At 45.2% G+C, this 23,967-nt stretch overlaps 1 protein-coding gene across 1 annotated transcript; it reads left to right on the top strand.

Annotated features, from left to right (window-relative positions):
- Positions 1–1,093: 1,093 nt before the first annotated feature.
- Positions 1,094–22,377, top strand: LOC147196595 (SLIT and NTRK-like protein 3). Its single transcript, XM_086127985.1, has 6 exons — positions 1,094–2,380; positions 3,341–3,592; positions 4,075–4,190; positions 5,324–6,244; positions 8,288–8,507; positions 19,356–22,377. The coding sequence occupies exons 1-6, from the start codon at positions 2,153–2,155 to the stop codon at positions 20,373–20,375; spliced, it is 2,757 nt and encodes a 918-aa protein (XP_085984111.1). The 5' UTR covers positions 1,094–2,152; the 3' UTR covers positions 20,376–22,377.
- The last annotated feature ends 1,590 nt before the right edge of the window (positions 22,378–23,967 follow it).

Here is a 23,967-nt window from a genome sequence, read left to right as displayed (position 1 = left end):
GACGTGTAAGTGACTTTTTATTGGCGTGCGTTTTACTGTAATTGCGAAAGATTTTAACTTTATTCACTTACGTCGTGTAGATCATCGCATCGAAACGTAGAAGAACTGTTAACGACTGGAGCGGAGCGAGTGAAATGCATCCGTTTGAGCGAGGCTGGACACAAAGTTAAAAAGATCCAGCAGACACTTGGAGTCGGAAAGACGCAAATTTACGAAACTTTAAAAAAAACAAGCCATCGATTCAATCCTGATGACAAGCCACCATCCAGCAAGGAAGCAATGCAAATGGCAACAAAAATCCTTCAGTTTGCACAAGAATGACCAGACATCGGTGATCAACGGGACAGTTACTTGCAACTAGCAAGAAAACTGTATGACACGCAGGCAAACATTGTCATAAACCAAAGAATGCATCCAACAAAACAATCCAAAATACATATTTTTTTCCCAAGACAGAAAAAAATAAACATTAAAATACTGTACGTATTTTACTGTTGTGATTTTTTTTGGATACACCTGTATTGCAGTTTTTGTTATATAAACAGTTTTTGGACAGTATATTTTTGTATTTTATTGATTGTGTTGTTACACGTGCATTTTGTCAACATACTTGCAGGTTCGTAAAGGACGTGTACCATGCTCATCTCCCAAATGAGGAATTTCTGTTATCAGGACAAATTGGACAGCGCAAACACGAGTCCGTACTAGAGAATATTTACTGTATTTTTTAAAAAAAAAGAAAACGACAACTATTACAAAAACCAAACTGGAAGAATCATTTTCCAAAACAAACAAACCTGCTCTTGAAAACGAATTCAAACGATAACATGAGTCAAAATGAAACCATAACTCACTATCGTGAAAAAAAAAAATTGAAAACCTGTTCAACGCTGATGCCAATTCAAACTGAACCAGGAATTTTATCCCATTCATGGATCTGATTCAGTTTTGCAGAAGCTAAGTGGGGAATTGCTTCTGCAGAAAAAGAAAATGAACAGCAAATCACAAATTGGCTCACCATATATACTTTTTGTGTGGCTCCACGCCGTACCATTTTTTGGGGGGGGGGGGGCTGTAAAATATGTGTCTTGGATGAGGAAAGGATGGAAAGCAGCAAGTGTAGATGGCAGGAGCCCTTCTCGCTTCCTGTTCCCTGATTGCCATTCGTGCTAATAAACGGAGCAGTTCATTAGACGGAAGCATTATGAATATCATTTGCATTTGCCCATATTCATATTGCATACATTAAAAACAACACACGCGTGACATTTCGGCTTCGGCAGGCATTTGAGCACGGCAATGAATATATTCATGACTCTCCTCGACCCCCGTCCCCTCAGCTCACTCTCATCCCAAAAAAGAGAAAAATCACATTATAAAATATGATTCGCAGGTGAGCGGGCACACGTGTTTGCCTTTTGTGGTTTGCGTCAGCACCGCCATTTATACAATAGAGCGACGTCATACAAAACAACAACAAAAAAAAGAGGCAAAGCGGGATGGCATTCGACTGTTTCCAGACTTGAAGTAAATGTAAAACAAGGAGAATCACACGGTGAATATTTAAAACAGCTACAGAGCCTACGCTAACTTCATGCTAACGTTCAACTCAAGATTCCCACCAAATGAATTTAAGCAAAGTTTTTATCCCACCACACCGTAGCCCGTGCGTTTGAAAACCGCGCTCTACTCCTTTGCAATTTTATTTTGAATTGTTCAGCCCTAATCTCAAAGAACCGCTGTATTGGATTCTTTTCAATCGGGGGGGGGTTGAGGGGGTCTTTAGCCCACACCAGGCTAGCGTTTTTTATCAAAAGTCTCGCAGATGTTCCGCCATACGCCCGATGTGCCTTCTCCGGCTTCGCTATTCCAGTGGCTCCGTCAACCCTCCCACCCCCACCACTCCCGCGCCCCCTAGGCATCTCGCTCTTTGCGATCCAACTTGCACTGTGCGCTTGGCTATGCTCGTGATGCATCATCAATCTGATTCATCCCGAGCTGCCTCGCTCTGCTGTTTGCCCTCTTTTAACTGTGTTTGTGTCCTCGTCGCGTTGGATGCGACGTATGGACGTCAGTGAGGGGCCGACGCCGGGCCGCCGCCGCGGGCTGCTGAGCTGAGCCGAGCCGAGGCGGGAGAAGCAGCGCGCAGAGGATGCAGTGGGTCACCCTGGCCGTGGCGCTGGGGTGCGCGGCGGCGGCGGGCCTGGCCCGGGCGTCGCACGGCAGCCCCACCCCCACCCCCACCTCCACGCACACCCCCCTGGTGGACAACTCCGAGGAGGAGGTGGACGAGCCCTGCTTCGAGCCGTGCACGTGCGAGGTCAAAGAAGGCGTGCTGCACGTGCACTGCGATGGGCGGGGCTTCACCAACGGCAGCCAGGTAGCCGACACGGACCACTTTTACACACTGATTTGGGACAGGGTCCAGGGTCAGTAACTGGCATCAATTGAAATGCAGTTAAAAGAAAAAAAATCCCCCAAACACATTCAATGTGTCGCGGAGAACGGGGGGAAACGATTTTTGACATTGAAATGCAGGGGGCAACTGTTTATTGTTTTATATTTTGCCTATTGAATATTTCCAAACATGGTGATCACAATATTTCCTACCTTTGTAGTCTATATTTATTTCTGAGGTTCTATTTTCCATAATTACTTTTTTTCTTTGACAATATTTCTGTCTCATATTCGATATTATTTTCTAATATTTTCCTCATAGTTGTATGGCTGCGACTAACAATTATTTTAATAAGGGATCAACCTGTCAATTACTCCAGCAATTAATTGATGAATCGAACAAGTTTAAATTTTTCTCCATTCAAAAACCGGGCACGATTTGAAATTGAAAGTGCAGAAAAGACACCCCAAAACAAATTAATGATGATTTAATTAATGACGTGTTCCGCAATACGTCAGAAAATAGGCTAAATTGTTGATTCTTGTTCTCCAAAGTAAAAACAGCAAACTCCAAACTTAAACTCTATAGAGCATGCTTTTTTTTAACCTGCTAAAGAGGAGACTGATGGGAGTAATCCTTTAAAAGCTGTGTAGCCTTTTCGCGGTGTGGGGGGGGGGGGGGTCCTCGTTTTACGACAGCCTCCATGTCCAATATTTCAAGGTTACGAATGGTAGGCAAATATCTTCAAAACATCAACTGTATTTATTAATTACCGCTGTGGTCGAGTCAGTTAGCGAAAGACTACGGCATGCTGCAACAGACACACAAGTTGGGACGGAACCCCCCCCGCCCGCACGTGTCATGTCCTGTCCGCCCTCATTCTTGCTTCTCAGCCAGCGTCATTAATGAGATGACTCATCAAAGCACGAATGCCTCGTCCAGGTGTCACAGTCGTGGGTCCGCCCTTTCAAACTCAACCTCCAGAGGAATTCGCTGAGGCGTCTCTATAGCAACGGGTTCCAGCACCTTGGCAACGCCGTGTCGATAAACCTGGGCAACAACGCTCTGCAGGACATCCGGGTTGGCGCCTTCCACGGCCTGGCCAAGCTGCGACGCCTCTACCTTCACGAGAACAAGCTGGAGGTCTTCAGAAATGACACCTTTGCCGGATTGGAGGCTCTGGAGTACCTCCAGGTAGGCTGCTGAAAATAATCAATCTCATCCTTGTGCCAAGCTAGCAGATACCAGAGTTAGCGATTTGCGCAGATGCAGGTCACAAATCTAACGGCTGCCGATGTTGAATCGGTTTCAATTGTGAGAGACCCCCATCAGTAGGCATGTTTTGCGCCGACCAATCAGAAAGAGAAAAATGCTAACGTCGTCGGTTGGTTAAAGAAATACTAATATTGCTGCAATTCCACGGGCCAGCACTCAGGATTCTGAAGCCCCTCGGCAGATTAGATTGGCGCGGCAACACAGTGAGTCTGAAATCCGAGAGACCAAAAATGTGACATCCGCAAAACTGCAGTGCCGGCAATCGATATTTTCTCTATTTCATGGAAGAAATATTACAATCAGGTTGTAAAACGTCCGGTCGGTGCTTCTGACGGCGTTTGAGTTAGCAGAGAAGTCCGCACTGACTCTTGAGCGCTCACGGCTGCCACCCACCCCCGCAGGCCGACTACAATGTGATTAAACGCATCGACAGCGGCGCTCTGAGGTTCCTGTACAAGCTGCGGGTTCTCATCCTCAATGACAACCTGATCCCCTTCTTGCCTGCGCATCTCTTCAGGTGACTGATCTGATTTCACGTATGAAAGGGTTTTCTGAAGCGAGCCTAGCGACAATCTGGCCCAATTTTTGCTTCTCTCCCCCCCTGCCCCCTCAAAGTCAGCAAAGGCCCGCTTGCTCCAAAAGATAATCCTGAACAAACAGTATTATCGTATGGTGTGGGATGTTAAGTCGTGATCTATTTATTTTTAAATATGATCATCCTGAGCCATTAGCCTGTGGTGTGGGCTGTGTTGAGAGTGTCTCTTGGATGATGATGATCCCGAGCAATTAAGAGTTTTTTTTTAAAGATGATCCTGAGTGATTGTCTTGTTGTGTGGGGGAGTGTTAAGAGTACATATATTTTTTGTCTTCCGACGTGAGTAGACTGGAGAGGAAAAAAAAATACTCTCACGCGGTCAGAAAAAAAATGAGATCTTACAGCACTGGTGTGTTACTGTTCCGCACCCAAGTCACAGTTACGGTTTTGTGTTAACAGGGTGCAACTTCAATTTAACGCGACAGTTAATGAGGGCGACACCTTCAACAAACTATCGGTAACAAACATAGTGAAGTGATATCACAGGAAAAGTTCCACATAGCAAGGTTGGGCACAAAGTACAAACGTACGCAAACAACAGCAACGTTTTTCTTCAGAAGAACCGTTGACAGTTCGTTTGAAGTGCATTAAGATGCCCATCCCTGGTCGAGATTGCATTAAACTGCATTCTGTCCAACGGGGCTATTTCAAATGGGATTTCCAACGGCCAAGCACTTGTTTGTATGTGTCAACACAAAAGTACAGACATGATGCTTTTGCTACTTTGACCATGTATGTACTTTCAAAAACCATAAACAGCATTGATTTGTACCGAGGGTTTAATTGTAAACCCAAAATGATTGCTTGGAGAACAAAAATGTTTTCCTTTTTTCTGACAGTCTAACACACACACCACACCACAGCATAATCACCCAGGCTCATCTTTTCCAGGCATTCGACAATCGGGCTTTTGTTGACTCTGATCCAAGTCCTGTTGCCAGTACGTGTCCCCCTCTTTAGTGTTGACTAAATGATGCATTCATCATCAGACTTGTCAACCATCGCTGTTGGTGTTTAATTAAAATCGCCTACCCTACCTCCTCCTCATGCTCCAGATCTGTGTCGCTGACTCATCTGGACCTGCGGGGAAACCGTCTAAAGAGTCTGGCATATGCCGGAACCCTGGAATACGTGGGTCGCTCCCTCATGGAGATCCAGCTGGAGGAGAATCCCTGGAACTGCGGCTGCGAGGCGGTGCAGCTGCAGCAGTGGCTGGGTCAGATCCCCTACACGGCTGTGGTGGGGGACGTTACCTGCGAGTATCCCTTCCATCTACACGGCAAGGACTTGAGGGAGATCCCCCGCAAGGAGCTTTGCACCGAGCTCCCGGATAAAGACTCGCAAGCCGAAGGCGGTAGAGCCTCTGGGGGCACGCAGCCGCAACACCCACCTCCTAATTCCAAGCCCAACCCTCACCCGGGGCGGGTGAGACCGACCAAACCTTCCTCCATGGTGCACGGCTCCCGTCAGAACACGCACACCTCCTCCACGTCCTCGTCCTCTTCCGCCGAGCGCAGGGACCGGGAAAAGCCCCCGCGGCCGACCAAGAGGCCTCGCCCCTCCAGGACGTCGCCCACGTCCCGCAGCCCCAATCAGAATCCCCCCGTGGCAGGCTACCAGACTCGGCCGCCCATTCCCATCATCTGCCCGCTGGGCTGCACGTGTAACCTGCACATCACCGACCTGGGCCTGACCGTCAACTGCAAGGAGAACGGCTTCCTCAACGTGTCGCAGTTGACGCCGCGACCGCTCAACGGACGCAAGCTGTACCTGAGCGGGAACTTGATCCAGAGAATCTACCGCACCGACTTCTGGAACTTTTCCAGCCTGGACCTGCTGCACCTGGGGAGCAACCGCATCTCCTACCTGCAGGAGGGCGCCTTCTCTAGCCTGACCAACCTGAGGAGCCTGTACCTGAACGGGAACAACTTGGAGAGGCTCAGCCCCGACATGTTCCTGGGGCTGCAGAGTCTCAGGTAGGACTCGGTGACCGCATATCGGAAGGTTTGTTTACCAGTACGGGGGAAATTAATTTCACCGTGCCGAGAGGGTGTGCAGCGATTAGCATTTGACTGAAGCTTGATTGAAAGGGAAGGTGGCCATTCTCTCTCGCGGGGCGATCAATAGTCAGTCACGGTGCCCGGTGGCAGGCTTGGAGCTGAGCTGCGAGGCTGCTGTGAGTGACATCTCAGAAATGAACCAACGTTTGCTTTGTGTATGCATGCAAACGCCTTGATAAGGTGTCGAGATGTGTTCCTGAGGAAAACAGGATTTATTATTATTTTTTGGCGTTGTAGTTCGGGATAAATCACACTTGCTCGATTGTCATTCAAATAGGCTCGGGTGAGCTAGTAGCACGTCTGCCTCACAGTTCTGGTTCTGAATCTCAGTTCTGCGTGTTCTTTATGCGCAAGGTCCGACGTTAAGCCTCAGGCACAGCACTGGCCCACATTAACGTGATATAGTATGACAGGTTTCGGTGACTGCTTCATATTTATTCATATTTCATCTTTCTACCGTTTCATATGAGATGAAAATATTTCTGTGCAGTGTTTTTTTTTCCCACTCCCATTTAAAAATGCAAGAATGTCATTATCATATTGATGAAATCTCCACTGTTTTGGTCAAGCCAGCACTTGCATTATATGTAGTGGCCCAAAAAATTGGCACATTGGCCCAGAACCGCCGGGCCAGCATTAATGTTGGACCCTAATGTGCTTTGCGACATTTCGTACCCTTGAATCGTCCATAACTTGTGAGCATATGGAAGTCAGCTGCGGTAGGCTCCAGGTCGTCGACGCCTACGATTCGGGCATATAAAAAAATGGATTAATGGATGTCTGGGTGCCCTACGACTGACTGGCGACCAGTTGAAAGCGTAGTCAACAACTACGGCCACTAATTAGATTTATTCCGTTATCCATCTTTAATATTTAAAGAAGAGGAAAGACTGGACCTTGAAAAAAACCCCAAAACAGTAGTCCTCGACTCTGGGGTGAGGAAGTGCTAATTAATTTTAAAGCAGGCCTCGTTTCAGCGGCGGAATTCTATTAACTGGCTGGCGAGCAAAGGAAAAGGATTTACTCGGGACTTGTGTTAAGTTCACTCTTAGTACTGTTATTGATTTGTGAAAGTGTAATCTAACAGAGCGGTGGCCAAAATATAGGCAGCGGGCCACATTGGTCCCCGTTCCATTATTTAATCCGGCCCGCGTTTGCATGGTCAGGCGTCGTCTTTCTAAAAAGGCTATTTAAAATTTTTGTTTTACATACATACACACATATATATATACACATGTATATATATATATATATATATATATACATATATATATATATATATGTATATATATATATGTGTGTGTGTGTGTGTGTGTGTGTGTGACATATAGACATTGAGCCATACATGCACATATATTTCTTGCCTCATCTGAGCACATGCACTTACAATACAGCCAGCTTGTCACGTTCCCGCACACACACACACACACACACACACACACACACACACACACACACACACACACACACACACACACACACACTTTTGTGTCAAATTGTGTTTTGACAGCGATCAGCTCTGCGAACGGGCGAAAAGTGCCCATTAAAACAAATTCCTGCATGGTTAATTGACATCAATATTCATTTATGTAATTATAATGCTGAGAGGCGAAGAGTAGCAATTTACCCACCGCTGTTCTTACTAAACGACCCACTTCCAAACTTCATCTTTTTGTCCTTTTAAACATTTTTTTTAGAAACATGTAATGAGTTGAATCAGGAATCACACTGATGCGCACACATCACACCACAGAATTACAGACACACACACGCACACACACTTAAACACAAACAAACACCTATGAAATGACATGCACATTCCGGAGAAAAGACAAAAACAAACACACACACACACACACACACACACACACACACACACACACACACAAGCAGACAAATTCCAGCAAATCCATTTTCCCAAGATGCTTCTTTAAAGCCTTCTCTCCAATTCTGCTTCAGGTACCTTTACTTTGAGTACAACGAGATCCGAGAGATGGATCGGGGCACCTTGGCCTCCATGCCTTCCCTGCAGCTCTTGTTCCTAAACGCCAACCTCCTAAGGAGTCTTCCTCTGGGCGTGTTTTCCGGAGTGAACCTGGCTCGCCTCAACCTGAGAAACAACCACTTGCTGCAGCTCCCCATGGAAGGTGTGCTGGAGCATCTCACTGGCTTGGTGCAGGTTGGTTAAACGTTTTTTTTTTTTGGTTTTGGTTTTTTTGCTGGCATTTCAGTGCAATTGGTTGCCTACGTGAAGCATAATCGGGGGGCAAAAAATGATTCCAAGACTCCTGATAAGTCACGTAAGGTTTCAGGAACAAAGACAATATTTCTATACATCAGATGACGGTTTTATTTTCAAGTTGGACCATTTTCATAATTCTTACAATTCTTAAGGAGTGCAAAAAATTCACAATATCACACACACACACACACACACAACAGACCCCAATCTCAAATCACTGGAGACTTTGGTGAACTTATGACACTATTTTGGGGCACGATTTTGGGTAACTGGTGCCCGTGGGCTCAGCATAAAAAAATGGACTAGTCTAGTCTAGTCTAGCGTGCTTGGGACCGCGTTGCGCCTCACTGGGCGTAGTGGTGCACAGAGCTGCCTCGCCCCCGACGCATCTGACAGTATAGTCACAAAACGGAATGATCCCAAATACACTTGAACTGAATTGTCAGTCTCGTTTTCAAAGTCAGCATATTCTTAACGACCACGTATCCTACTGTGGTCAAGATCGGACATTGTCTAAACTCCTGCGAAATCTGGCAAGAAGCTTTTAGCAAACCATTATCTTGAGTGACAGTGGGGGGAGGGGGAAAAACTCACCACTGCTTCTTTACGACAGACGCACACACACAAATGCGCTTAAGTATATTTACTTTACACATCAGACGACCAGATTAAAATAAACTAACACGGTCGATGCCAAGACGTCATATTTTCACAGCTTTGACGAAATGCAAAAAAAACAAGCTAGAAATTTGGACCGAGCTACTGTCGTAGCTGTATTTCCGCCCCTTCAAGGCTCTGGCGTCCTGGCACCGATTACGTTGATGATTATTTGAAAACAAACAAATGAGGAATAACAAGGTCTCAGGAACCAGATTTAGGAAGCGAAAGCAACTGAAAAATGTGACTGAAAATGACGAGCTTGTTTTTGGTTCATGTTGATTAACGAACGTCTCTTAAAGTGGTATCGCACTGAGCAAAGAATGCTTGCGAGTGTTTGTGCATGTAGCAGATGTTGGTCCCCCCCCCCCCTCCCCAGGGTTCGTTAAATCTTACTAACGATTGCAAAGGTGCTCACAAACAGTTTCTGTTGTCAGCAATAAATTCTGAAATGTTCAATAACGGGCCTGAGGATGATCCTGAGTGATTATCCAGATGGTGTGACGTGTATTCAGTCATTCATCCTTCCCCGATCCTGACAATGGCTAAAGTGAGGTGCGCGCAAACGGATATCCTGGCCTAAATTGATATTTTTGTGATCCACTTTCAATTTAAGGCTCGATTATCAGATTATGTTTTTTGAGTCATCATCCACGGAGGTTGAAGAAAGCAACATGGACATTTTGACAAAGAGAGAAGTCGGGAGTGCAAATATCTGTTTTCAGATCTAAAAGTAAACGTCAACAGAAAATGGATATACAGATACCCGAGAAATACCAAGACCACTTAGTGGTGTGCTGTGTTGTTCATCTGGAGTACACCAAACACGAGAAGATGCGTGGAATCTCTCTTAATGTCTCGCTTTAGACATTAAAAATTGATATGTGTGTACAAACACGGGCGCTAGAGGCCAAAAGCGTGAGCCTCACGATGGCTATACTGTGGACCTGAAGGCACCGAATCGGAAGGCGTCAGGACTGCAAGGATATCCGGTGTTTGGCGAGCCATTAAAAAAAAAAAAAGACTGCGGCAAGGCTCCATTTCGACACGATTCTGCTACAGGTTGTGTTCAAAGCCGTCCAGAGAGATGAGCTGAGCGATGTGTCGGGGAGGGAACTGAGGGGATGCGCCAGTGGAGCATGGGACGCCCGGGGAGACTTGGATGCACAAGTAGCCAAAGGGACCCGGGAGACCAGGATTACGGCTCTGGAGGACTAGGGAACGCTCGGCAGAACACGAGCAGGCTGGCTTTGTTGTGGTCTCGAGGGGCTTGAAGCACAAGAGAGGGTGCCACATGCTACAAGGCTTCCACCTTCGGATTTTGTCTTGGAAGTGAAAGCAAGCCGGTAATGAGGAATGTATGACAGGAGCCGGGTGGAAATGAAAGAAGGTTGAGAAATGAGATTCGGAAGGTTTTGCGCTTGGTTCAGGATCCTTCATCGATCGCAGTCAAAAAACGTCAACAAAGCCAGTTGACTGGATCGGTATTCCAGAGGGATTTTTTTCCAGAGGGATATACGGCAATAGACGTGAACGGGGGTCTCCTATGAAACATGGTACCTCCTAATGAGAGCCATAAAATACAGAACATTAGGGGAAAATGCAAAAATATTAGTCAGCTAAGAAGTCGGCGAAAAATGGCTACAGTGGGGTACACTCACGACGATAAACTCTCCCGCTGTTCTCAAAACACCTCATTACATTGTTGTGCTCGATAACATGAAATGGAAACATTTTGTTTAGTTTTAGATGTTACGTTTTTTTTTTTTTTTTTTTTTAAATGGGGTGTGCCAGTGAAATGAGCTGTCACTACCAGACCTCGGTAGATCCTAACAAAAGGTCTCGTGCAAATCTATTCAGGCTTCTTCCTCTCCTCCATCATGCTGCAATGTGTATTTCGCCTGAATGTAAAGTCCATAAAGTCCATAATCTGTTTTAAAAGTTAAAAAACATTTTACCCATATTTTTGTTGAAGGCATGATTATCGGATGTCCCTGGAAGATTATCCTGAGTGATTATCATGTGGTGTGGAATGTTTAAAAAGAGATTCTTACGCCCATACAACTAATAGGACCTCAATTGAGCAGCCATCCTTTTGATATTTGATATCTCAACTCAACTCAACTGTATTTATAGAGCACTTTCAAACAGCCATCGCTGCATACAAAGTGCTGTGCATGGAGTAATTAACATATACAACAAACAGTAAAGCAAATCGGTAACAAAGGACGGTAGAAAGCACCGAACAGCAAAACCAAGAACAAATCTAAGTCATGCTGAGTCAAATATCGATCAACATTGGTTGTCCCGACAAGATTATTATCCTTCATGATTATGCAATTGTGTGTGTGTGTGGTGTGTTGAGAGGAATTTTTTGATTCATGATCTTGACAATGGCGAAAGTTTGATGCATGCACACCGATTGCCGCTAAATTGAGACTCACCCCGCAGCCTTGATCCAATGTCTCTTATCCTTAGTGATGATCTTGTGGTGTGTGGTGTGGACATAGTGATTTTTCATCTTGCTAACAGCTAACGCACATGCTGTACTGATAACAGCGCCAGAATTGATGAATTTCTGATCAAAGTCAGCAAAGGTATGATTGTCCAGTTGTTGCTGAAAGATGATCCTGAGCAATGATTCTGTTTTATAGGATGCGTTGTGATTTTTGGGTTCTTTTGCTTTCCCGGTTTTGTGTAACATTAGCATCCCAGATTTGAGTATCAATGTTCATGGCGCAGCGTGCCGCGCCACTTTCTTTCCACTCCGTCTGCCTCCGATTTTACATTCTGCAGAGACGGAAATAAGCATTGCGGTAGACTCTGACATGTGGCCGCGCCAAAGTGTTGTTTGCCTCCCTCCACCATGTTTATGTCCAGGGCGCGATGAGACTAGTTTGTTCCGGCCCGTCTGCCGCAGATTCCGCATTGTGCAGGAGAAAACAAAAGCATTCCCGGGGAGCGACGCCACTTTCCTGCCCCGTCTGGGTTGGGATTGGACCTTGTGCCGTCATGACGATTACGATTCGGATTCCGATGTGTGGTCACGTCACAATGTAGCAACTTTTGGCTCGTCCCTCTCGCATTATATCTAATTTCTTTTTTTTTTTTAATGCCGTAAGCCTTTATGAGATGTCCCATCTGTGGATGTAACTTAGTCCTTTCCATTTTCATTCTAAGCTCCATTCTCACTTGATATCAGTTGTAATATTACTGTTAACATTGTTTAATGCAAAAAAAAAAATATATATATACTGTATATATATATATATATATATATATATATATATATGCGAGAATTTCTCCGTCATCCGCGCTGTGTGTTGTCCCAAGAGCTGTGTTGGGGGCGTGCGAGACCATGGCGGCGCCTCAGGTATTATCACAGGGGAAGATTGCGAGTGAGTGGATTTGCATAAGTGCTCTTAATAAATCAGGAGAAAGACAAACCCCCTCGTCAGACTGCAGCGCTTTTGCATGTCTGACCTTGCGAATCACGTGACGAAACACAATCAAGCGAGAAAGGGCGGAGGCTGAAGTGCTAAGATATTTCACCCTCGAGGATGTCGTACGAGCGGAGATTTTCTTCGAGGTGCGGTGGGCGTGGATTAGCCTTGATGGTGGCTTTTTCCGAGGCAGGCAGGCAGGCAATCGTGGGTGGGGCTTCGCAAGCTGTTTCCTTCAAGTTTGCTCAAGGCAAGGACGACAAAAGTCATCCTGTGTTCTTGATGATGTCCACGAGTGTTAATCATTCACTCCATCACCGAACCGCTGTCGGTGCTGATAAAGCCCTCTGAGGGCCCCCCGCTAACTTTGTAATTCAGCCTTCGAACAAAATGCCCGGAACGCGTCAGTGGGCAGATTTAGCTACGCCCACAAAAAAATCAGGAAACCTGAAAGTGGTGAAAAACATTACATTTGAGCATTAGGCAGTTCTCAATCTTCGTACATATTTTCAGCAATTATCTTGAAACATGTACAATGGTTCCCTTGAAATATGAGTGCTATGATTTACGAGTTTGGAGATCCGAGCGCTGTATCATGGCAGCAGACACACTCATGCTAAACTTCTAATTAAGGCCTTACAGGTGAGGATATTTTTACAGTTGTGGCTAATTCAGATATTTGGCAGAATAAAATCCCGATACCTGATTAATCAGCCAATTTACAGCCCCCCCCCACAAAAAAATTTAAATATATACAGTATATGAAAAAAATTATATATATACACAGGTATATATATATTTTTTTTAATATATATAAAGCAAAAAAATTGTTTTTACTTAGCGGAAGAAGCAAAAATCTGCTGTTTTTTGGAGAAAGGGTTTTTGAATGTCATTATCGTTGTCTTATGTTGTGATGTATTCATGCGCATTTAAAAAAAAAAAAGAAAAAGGAAAGCTTCTATCGGCACTCCCTCAAACAATGCTGTGCTGTTAGCTCATAGAGCGTACAAAGCCGCGCGTCCGTCGCGCGCCGTCTTCGTCGGTGGTTCACTTCCTGCGCCGGGTGCTCCACATGCATTCAAAATCAGCCCATTGTCACAATCATAAGCGTGCCGAGCTTAAGAGTCTTTGCGAGCGTCAAGAACAGGATTAGACCTTAACACCCACTCAGAGACGCCATGCAAAAACACCTCCCTGCAAGCACTCTCGAAAAGACATTTAAAAAAAATACTTAAAAGTCACCATCGCAAGTTTTCTCTCGAAAGAAGAAGAAACAATATATATATCAAGTGATTCGGCGTTTGAGTGGAGGCCAAAAATGATTACGGTTGTGTGTGTGTGGGGGGGGGGGATAAGTACTCGGTGAACGCTTTCGCCGGTGATGACCACGTTGAAAATAAACACGCGCTGCGCTGGAGTGACAATTCTACACAACGGTATGCACGGAGGCCTCCACGTGAAGTCATCGGATTGAAGACAGAAGCACCTCGCGCGCATGTATGTATAATCGCCTCATGAATATTCACTGAGAAGCAGAGGCGGTAACGCGTGTCATTTTCTCACGCTGATATGTGGGTCACGATCCACCAGGGAGTTTTGGCTGGGATGCAAACAAACACCGAAAGAAATGCTTACAAAAGCCAGAGCAGAACCGTCTGTCACCTATGCAACCCGCTTTTCCTTTGCACCATTTAAGACAGTTTGCAGTTGTTTTAATACCCCCAAATAAACATCAAATGTAGTTTTTAAATGGTGACTTGATTTATGACTGGAGAAAAAAAAAACAAGATTCACTACTGCCTGACCCTGTGTACTTGCCCCCGAAACCTCATAACTGGCTAAGCCACCCTCAGCAGAAACCAAGCATTTTATATTAAACGCTTGGTATGAGTCTTTCGCTTCTTTTGGTAGAGACATTTTGGCGCACTCTTGCCTGCACGAATGCTTGAATTCAGCCACACTCGAGGGTCGACAAAGATGAATGGCCATAATAAGGTCATGCCACAGCATTTCAATTGGAACCAAGTCTGAACTTGGACTCAGTCACTCAAAAACATTTTGGTTTTTTAAAGCCATTCAGGTTGACCTGCTGGTGTGTTTTGGATCGTTGTCTTGCTTCTGACGGCTGAAAATTCTCCCGAGGGATTTTCTGGTAAAGAGCAGAATGGACGGTTCCATCAATCATCGCATGTCCTCCAGTTCCTGAAGGATCAAAGCAGCCCCAGACCGTCACACTAACGCCGCCATGTTTGACTGTTAATATGATGTTTTTGTCAAGGAAAGTGTAGGAACACTGCTAGTGATAGCTGCCAACGTGCAAGCGCCCAACTTTTTTTGAACCACATCACTGAATCTCACGTTGTGTGTCTCACGCTAGTCACAGACTGGCACGTTGTCAAGTCGTTGTCCACAAAAAGTGTTGTGATAATCGATACTGATTTCAAAGAAGTTGACATTGATTGGAATTCCGCTTTAATAGCGAAAAGGTTTCCTATTTTCTGGCAATACCGGCCCCGTGTCGAAACGCCGGTGGGCCGCGATGATCAAAATGAAGCGAGGCGCCACGGTGGCGTGACTTAATCATATTAATATTGATTTGGGACGCGATCATTGTCTAGTAGGCTATTAACAGATTAGCTGTCTGTCGATAAAAATAACATTTTAAAAAATCTTTATTTTCACACCGCTGCTGCACGTTCTTTTATCTGCCTGACAAAAAATACGCCCGTGGATAGAATTAGAACCACGGCGGCAAAGATTTCACGACACGCCGTGTGGAGTATACTGATGTATTTCATTGACGGGATCTGTATTATTTAGCATTGCGGGCAAGATGAAAGCAGCGGCTTTGACACTTTCTGTCATAAGATGGCACACACCGATGTCACAATAAGACATTTTTTCACGGTGAAACCCCCAAATCCTGAAATCATCAAACTGTGACACTGCTTCAGACAAAAATGGCCAACTTTCCGTTCAATTTGGACCAGAGTTACTTGTGAGTTTTCATCATGCGTTCTGCTTTCATAAACATCCATCCACCCATCCATTTTCCGATCCGCTTTATCCTCACAAGGGTCGCGGGGGGGGTGCTGAAGCCTATCCCGGCTGTCTTCGGGCAGTAGGCGGGGGACACCCTGAACCACACCTTGGGACAATTTAAAGTGTTCAATCAGCCTGCCATGCATGTTTTTTGGAATGTGGGAGGAAATCGGAATACCCGGAGAAAACCCACGCAGGCACGGGGAGAACATTCAAACTCCACACAGGAAGGCCGGAGCCGGGATCGAACCCACGACCTCTGCACTGTGAGGTCAAGCCGCTAATTACTCGACCACCGGGCCTCCCTTTCATCAAGATGTGCACCCAATTTGGTGTTGGAGTGTTCATTTTTTCCAGCTGCCCAACGCAAAATGGCCGATTCTAACCAAAATGGCCAACTTTCTGCTCAATTTAGGAAATGGGTCATTTCTCATAGTTTGAGAGACATCTAATACACAATCATGTGGTAACTTGTGAAATTGGTATAAAGGAACCCACCCCCCCAACTTTCCACCAGGTACAATTTAGGCCAACATCAGACTACACGGGTGCTTCTTCAACATTGACCAATAGGAAGACAGCATCCTCCGACTTAAGATGAGAGACTGACGTTACGCACCCGATGACAACGTGGTGTGCGGTATTTAAAAATGGGCTTGAACAAAAGGGGGAATATTTCGAAAGTATACCGTAGCCACGCTCACATTCACACCTATGAACCATTTGGACAACAATTTGCAACCTCAGAGGCGAGTTTTTGAATCACAGAAAAACCACAGCTGTGATACAGACACAGTCTCGAACGAACCAGTACTTGCCGACTGTGTTTCATGACAGCCTCCTAAAATGTGGAAATAATAATGATTATTAAAAAAAAGCTTTGATGTGCAGCCAAAGCGGTCATTAATTCATTCTAAATATATTCCAAAGTGTTATTAATAATTTCTGTTTAGCTATGCTCACGAGCCACATCAAAAAAAAAAAAAAAAAAAAAGCCTACAAAAAAATGACCACGTTTGGTTTGCCGCAGGCCGCTTTGTTGGTGGTATTAATTTTCTAAAAAGCCCGGCGTTAATTACACGCCGGATTCCCCGCTGGCTCGTAACTCGCGCGCAACCGGCGCCTGTCAACGTTCTAACTGACGCCGTGTAATTTACACTCGGCGCCTTGTCAAAGCTACCGTTTGATTGACAGCTCAATAGTAAATAGCCCAAACAGTGACCGGGCGTGGGGATTCTAAGCATTCCAAACACAGATGTTCGTAAAAGGAGACGCCAGCGGACGCCTCAAGAGGAGAAAGTACAAAAAAAAAAAAAAAGTAGACATTTTGCAGAATGTTTTGAAACAATTTGTCATAATGTTACAAAAAAGTGACATTAAGTCGAGCTGAACAATGAATCCAATCCAAATCGATACAAAAACTGACGGAAAAACCAAGCACGAAACACAGGTAAACTGATGAGTCAATGAGGCACACCTGGATAAGTCACGAGTGTTTCTGGAAGGAGCTGATTGGTCGAAACAAGGAGAAGGCGGAAACGAAAACGTAACAAGCGAGGCGTACCATGGAAGACCGGACGTGAAGAAAACTAAATGTAGAACTGAATCAAATGAACTAAAACAGATCATGACAGCAAGTTCAAAATATCTCAACTCAAGTCATCAAAACTCCTGCAATTACTTAACAATAAAATTGAAGAAAAAAAAAAAAGGTTGAACTGAGTCCATGCCAGGAGTAGTTTGGGGAAACTTGCCCCCCCACCCACCAAAAGTGGGGATTGACATTTTGCTGAATGTCATAAATCTCAAGTTTTAAGTGGCCTTAATTAAGACGGAAGCAAAAGTGCCAGCTCCTGCCCTCCAGTTAGCCGTGACATCGCACAAATGACTAAGTGAAGCTGTACTTCAGAAACGGCACCGCGGGGAAATTGAGAAAATCGCGCGGCATCGAAGGCATCGGACAGAAAACGTCAACAATGCTGGAGAACGAAGACATCTTGTTTTTGGACTCTACCTTCCAGTGCAAGGATACAGGAGCCACCTCAGAACAAAAACTTCAAGATGATGTTATAATGCGATACATTTCATGTTTCACTTTATAACGTGCCAAGTTTCACGTGATTGTGATCAATTTCATGTAAAAACATGATGAGTTTCGCATTTCACAATGTTAACTTTCACATTTTAACGCGATGAGTTTCACAACAGGTGGTGTTAAGTTTTGAGCTAGAATGTGATCAATTTCATGTTTTCACACGTATTCTCGTGCAGCGCAAGCAGTAGCATTTACGACAAATTGAGCTTTTTAGCAAACTCATTATTGCCATCGCCCATAGTCATATTGACTTCATATTTTACTTGCCAGGGTTTGACTTGGGTGCGATGCCGAGGGTTGGAGGTGACAACTCCTTTACTTGTACACCAGGTCTCCATTTGGAAGGGTTTCACCAGGTTTTAGTCTGCACAATGTCATCTTCTTGTAAGTCAACGAGTCATTTATTCAACGAAGTTACGCCATCTTCTCACACTGCGTAGGGATGCCACGCCCACTTTATTGTCGTGAGTTTAGCTGCTTCTTCTTCGTTGGTATAATTGCTTCTTCCTGTTTGGAGGCGCGCCTTCAACACGTAATGCTGCCGTCAGGCTTTGCTTTCTGGGTTTTTTTTCTGTCGAACATTTTATGAAAGGCATTTTCTATTGAGATTGATCACGTGTCTTTCGCGACACATTTTGACATTGATTACTCGTCCAGCCTTATTTTAAAGTGGTAAAAGTTCACATTTTAATTTTCGCGTTATTATGCCAACATAAAATAAGCGATGGTTTATAACAACAAAGTGCATATACTCACCTAAACTTATCGTCTAAATTTAAACTCAGGGACGGGCTCGGTCTTTATTGTTAAAATGAAAGATTCCTCTTGTAGTACACTTGTGAGGGCGCCGCTTTAAAGGCAACACTTGAGAGGCGAACAAGTTGTCTGCTCGCTTCCTAACATCTTTTATTGATGGCAAATCACGCTTTTTATAGCTGTGCCGTAAATGCCGGGTGCTCCGCAGTTCCCATGACCCTGGAGTGGAATTATTTACATTTTCAAGTGCGTTTCACACAAAAATGAAACAATCAAAAAACAAACAAACAAACAAAACAAAAAACATGGCGTTTCGACCATCGCATTAACGATGATTTGATTGATATGATTGACTTTAAAGATAATGGAGAGAATACTTTTTCCATATCAATAACAGCCTGCCGCCTACTTTTGTTTCTTTAGTGTGCCCAAAAACAAATATTGTGCACTAGAATCAGTGTGACCCACAACATTTCACCATGAAAAATAGTGCACAACGCTTTTACATTTTTTAAAACAAGACTGGCTCAATAAATTCAATCACAACCCCCCCCCCCCCCCCACCCCCAGATTTGTGTGTCACTGTGACCCGCTCTTTGCTTAATCTTCACAATGCATCACACGACAATGCAAATTAAAATTTAAACTATATAAGAACATTGTTCTAAAATTCTTCACATGTAATACAAGGCGATTTCAGTGGGGGGGGGGGGGGGGGGGGAGTACAACGATAAGGCCAACAGAGTGAATGTAATCCCAATTGATCAAGATGTTCGTACTGTGTTCCTCCAGGTGGACCTGCAGCAGAATCCGTGGGAGTGCAACTGCGAAGCAGCGCCCCTCAAGCGCTGGCTGGAGGGCCTCAGCGCTGTGGTGGTGATGGGCGAGGTGGTGTGCCACTCCCCAGAAAAAACCAAAGGCGTGGACCTTCGCTCGCTCTCCATGGAGCTGCTGTGCCCGGAGCTGAAGCCCCAGGAGGACCGCGAGCAGCGAGCGGCCACCTCATCCGCACCCGACGGCGGCTCGGCGCTCGGCCACCCCGACCCGGAGCCGGGTCCCCTGATCCCACCCGGGAAGGACTCCATACCGCTCTCGGTTCTGGTTCTCAGCCTTCTGGTTCTGTTCGTGTCGGCGTTCTTCGCGGGGGCGGCGCTCATCGCGTACACTCTTCGGCGGCGCGACAAGTTGCCGTTCCGTCGCCAGGGCGAGGTGGACCTGGCCGGCATCCAAATGGAATGTGGGATCTTCTCTGAAGGGACGCACCACCACCATCACCACCACCACCACCACCACGGCATGACCGAGACGCCGCCCCAACATAACCACGTCTACGACACCATCTCGGTGCCCAAAAGCCCCGACCCCGAGGAGCAGAAAGGCAGGGTGTCCGGCGGCGGGTACCGCTCCGCGGCCGAAAAAGACCGTGAATGGACCCTCCAGGTGACTTCGTCGCCCATCAGCACCATAGCCGGGGCCATGGGACCGCTTGCGCCGGGCCTCCATGAAAACGGCATCCTGTGCCCCACTGTCATCGACAGCCAGGGCCCCACGCCCAAGGTAGAATTGGTGGACTGCCTCTTCAGACTCCCCGCCTTGGAGTTCCGGGACCTGCCGGACAGATACGCCAGGCCGCCGCCCCGCTACCCTCACCCGCAGGACACCCAGTTGCAGGACGCCGCCTCCTCCGGCGAGCTCCAGACGCTGGCGGCTGCCACGGCCTCCGCCGGGGGCGAGCAGGGGAGCGAGCAGGGCGCTCGGCTGATGACCACCCCGGACTACATGGAAGTATTGGACCGCTCGTACCAGTTTTAGCTGCCTACCCTCTCTCTGGAGGTCCTGTACAGAGGCTGGCGAGGAGCCCTCGGCGGGGACTGCGCTACAAACTATTCCTGGATAACAAGCTGGGTCACTTTATTTGCCCCGCGTACTACTCGTTTCGGCGAGGATTACTGGTTTCACGGATCTCCGCCCGGAGGGATGACTCGAGCTACGCTTTGGTTGCGGGGGCGTTGAAAGGTTTTCATGCCGGTGGCGGCGCTTCGCAACATCAAAAGCGGGAGAGTCGGTTGGGTGGGGGGGTGGGGGGGGCCAAAAAAAAAACTGCTAAAAGTGCCTTAGCGACGAGCAGCCAGCAAGTGTGGTCAATGCTTATTTTTCTAATGAATACAGATCTATTTATCTAAACTTCGACAGGACGGACGGGATGACCAATCAGAGTGGAGGACGAGGAGGCGGAGGAGGATCCCAAAAAATACGATTGGAATTGTTCATATTCTTTCATGCCATTCCATTCATTTCCAAGTTGAATTAGGCAGCAAAGTACAGCGATGATGATGTGATCATTGTTATTATCGTTATTGTGTGAATGCTAAAGAGTTCATTATTCCACCTCGGCCTTCACAAAGATCCCAAATTTAGGCGAACATATGACAAATGCACACAATCCTTCCATATTTCTCGACCAATGCAAACCATGCCAATGTAAAAATGATTCCCGCCTTTAAAGACATCCTGGGATCTATTTTACATAGCCCACCCCCAAAATATCAAATTTTTGCAAACATTTCGCATTTCCACGGCAAGATCCTAAAAGTCCTTCCTCAGTTCTCTATCCATTCAAACCCTTCCAACGTCAAAATATTCAAGTCATTCATTTCGATTTATCGATTTGTGAAAAATGTTCATGAAATCTAAAATTGGCTGCGCTTTGCTTCCCAAATTCAACCTTCTCCAAAGTGAAATATCCATGGAAATAGAGGCCTTGTAGAAGTTTACCTCATCTTTTCACGTTTCTCAAGCAGGCATTTCGGAATTCTTTTCTCGAACTTCAACATTCAAACCATTCCAGCGTCAAAATGTGACAACTTGGGAACTATTTTTTACACATTCCTGAAATTTTGGGCTGTTCCACATTTTCCAAAACAAAACCACAATTGAATATAGACATTTAACAATTGCACTGAATCATTTCAACATTCCAAATAAACTTTCCCCCGTACTTTAGGCAAGCAAAATTTTATTGACAAAGCGCTTTTCATCCAAAGATTGTAACTCAAAGTATATACATGTACACGCAATTTTGCCACTTGTTAGCATAGCAACTGCTAGTAGATCAGCATTTGATTATTTCTCAATCAAAACAGTCTCAGCACTTTATCCAACCAGGTTGCCATCTTATTATATGTGTCATTGCAACTGCAAGGATCAAGTCCAGTCCCACTGGATTTTTAAGAAATGCAGCATTTTATTTTACTCTTGTCATTTTTATCCAGGTATTGAATTCATTTCCTACATTTCGAAAAGGACCACAGCCTTGCATTGGGTTCAGCATCAGCTCTTTAACATTCACACGCCATTTTTAGCCACGTGGCATTTTCTCGTGACTACTTGAGTTGATTTTGAATGCTGGCCTACAGTGGAAGGACACTGCGGTGGCGCATTAATTGGAGCGATCTTCAAGGACCCCGGCTCCACGTTTTCATGACGGTTTTCTTTTCTCTTCAAAAGATGGACCAAATGCCGGACTTTTATTGAAAACAAAAAGACAAAAAAAAAAAAAGGACAAAACTTATCAGATATCAATGATTATCTTTTACCAAGGTACCTTTTTATGTGCCCATCTCCTACAAATACTAGATGCAGTTGTGAGTATATTTATTCTTTTTTTTTCTTTTTCGGGGGGGTTGTTGTAAGGGATCATGTTGCGATCTTGACTGTATAATATGATTCTGCATCTGCTTCAGACGCCTTCTTCTTCTTCTTCTTCTTCTTCTTCCTGCCGACCCGACAAGTACAATAAAGGGTGCTACGTGAACGCCACTGTGTGACCGCTTTCAACCCCCGGCGCCTCTTTCTCAGACTCCATCAAATTCCCGCTTTTCCCCAGAATTTCCACATATGGCAAAATTCATCAAATATGATGTACTGTAAAATGCCGTGAATAACACACACCCGTGTATAATACACCACTGCCCCCCCAAAAAACAATGATTCACATCGCACAAGTGCAGGTTGGCTATAATACAGTATAGTAAAGCATATGTCCTCCTGTATTTATTTTTTTTTACAAATATATACCATTATTTTATACTCTAGGTGGTGGTGCGGTGGGAGGAGGGGGGAGGGTGTTTGGAGGCTGACACGGCGACTGGAAAAAAACATGAGGATCATGGATTAGACCAGGGGTGTCACACTCATTTTTGTCGCGGGCCACATTGTAGTTACGATTCCATTGGAGGGCCGTGATGAATTTTGGGAAACCATATAAATGTTTAATCCCCTCCACATTACATACACAGCGCACAACAAGTTGATGGACATCTAGTTTTAAAATCAAAAGTCAAGAATAATGACTTGTTTCAACATTGTTTACATTAATGTCGTAAGATGTTCGGTAATGAGAAAATGCTTGCAATATCATATGTGGTTATGGATTACATATGACAATTTGAAATTTTGGTTCAGACTTTAGCAAGCATCATGGAACTTGACGTGCTTGGTTTGCTTTCGCGGGCCACATCATGTGATGTGGCGGGACAGATCTGGCCCCTGGGCCTTGATTTTGACACCTGTGGATTAGACAAAGTCGACTCGATCATCACGCTAGCATTGACCTAAAAAAAATAAAAAATAATAAATTCTATCTGGAGCCATTCAAACTTGTTTTCACATTTTACAAGGACGCTCACATTAATGGAGACTTCTGACCACTTGGCCTCGTCCTTCCACATTTCTTGACGAATTCAAACTGATCTCCGCGGCAAAAATGTTCAGCTCACTCATGACATCTGGGGAACCAATTTTCACGTACTCAAAATTCCCGCACTTTTCCAGTGCAAAACTCCCGAACAAATGGAGACATTTTAAGAGATGGCCCTCATCGAAAAACACATTTCTCAAACGATTCAAACCATCCCAGCATCAAAGGTCCAGCACGTTCTTGGAAACCGTTCTCACGATGTCATGCAAACAATTTACAGTTGGACATCATCCACATTTTACTTCCAACTGTTTTCAAAACATTCCATTTTGTCCCGGAGTTCCACCGTTTCCAAGGCAGAATCCCCAAATGAACGAAGACGTTTCAGAATTAATTTTCCTCCCAACTTTGTTTTGTTGTTGTTGTCAGGGATCATGTTACTCTCTTGACTGGAGGCATCGATTTTGCATCAGTTTCAGAGGCCTTGTGCGCTTTTTTTTTCCCCACCCCCCTTCTTCAAACTGTGTCATCTCAACTTGTTGAATGCAATCTACTTGCGGAAACGTAAGCGGAAGGTGGTGCGGGCCTCCCGCCAAGGTCCTGCGTCTCCCTTTCTTTCTCTGATCGATTTTTTTTAACCATACACGTTCTTATGTCTTTCTTCTCTCTCTGCCTTTGATTTGCTCTCTCTCCTCGCTCTCTCAT

This window comes from Hippocampus guttulatus, chromosome 13 (assembly GCF_054856545.1).
Source record: "Hippocampus guttulatus isolate MCC_2025c chromosome 13, RoL_Hgut_1.0, whole genome shotgun sequence".
Classification (NCBI taxonomy): Eukaryota; Metazoa; Chordata; class Actinopteri; order Syngnathiformes; family Syngnathidae; genus Hippocampus; species Hippocampus guttulatus.
This window is presented reverse-complemented; position numbering and strand designations above follow the sequence as displayed.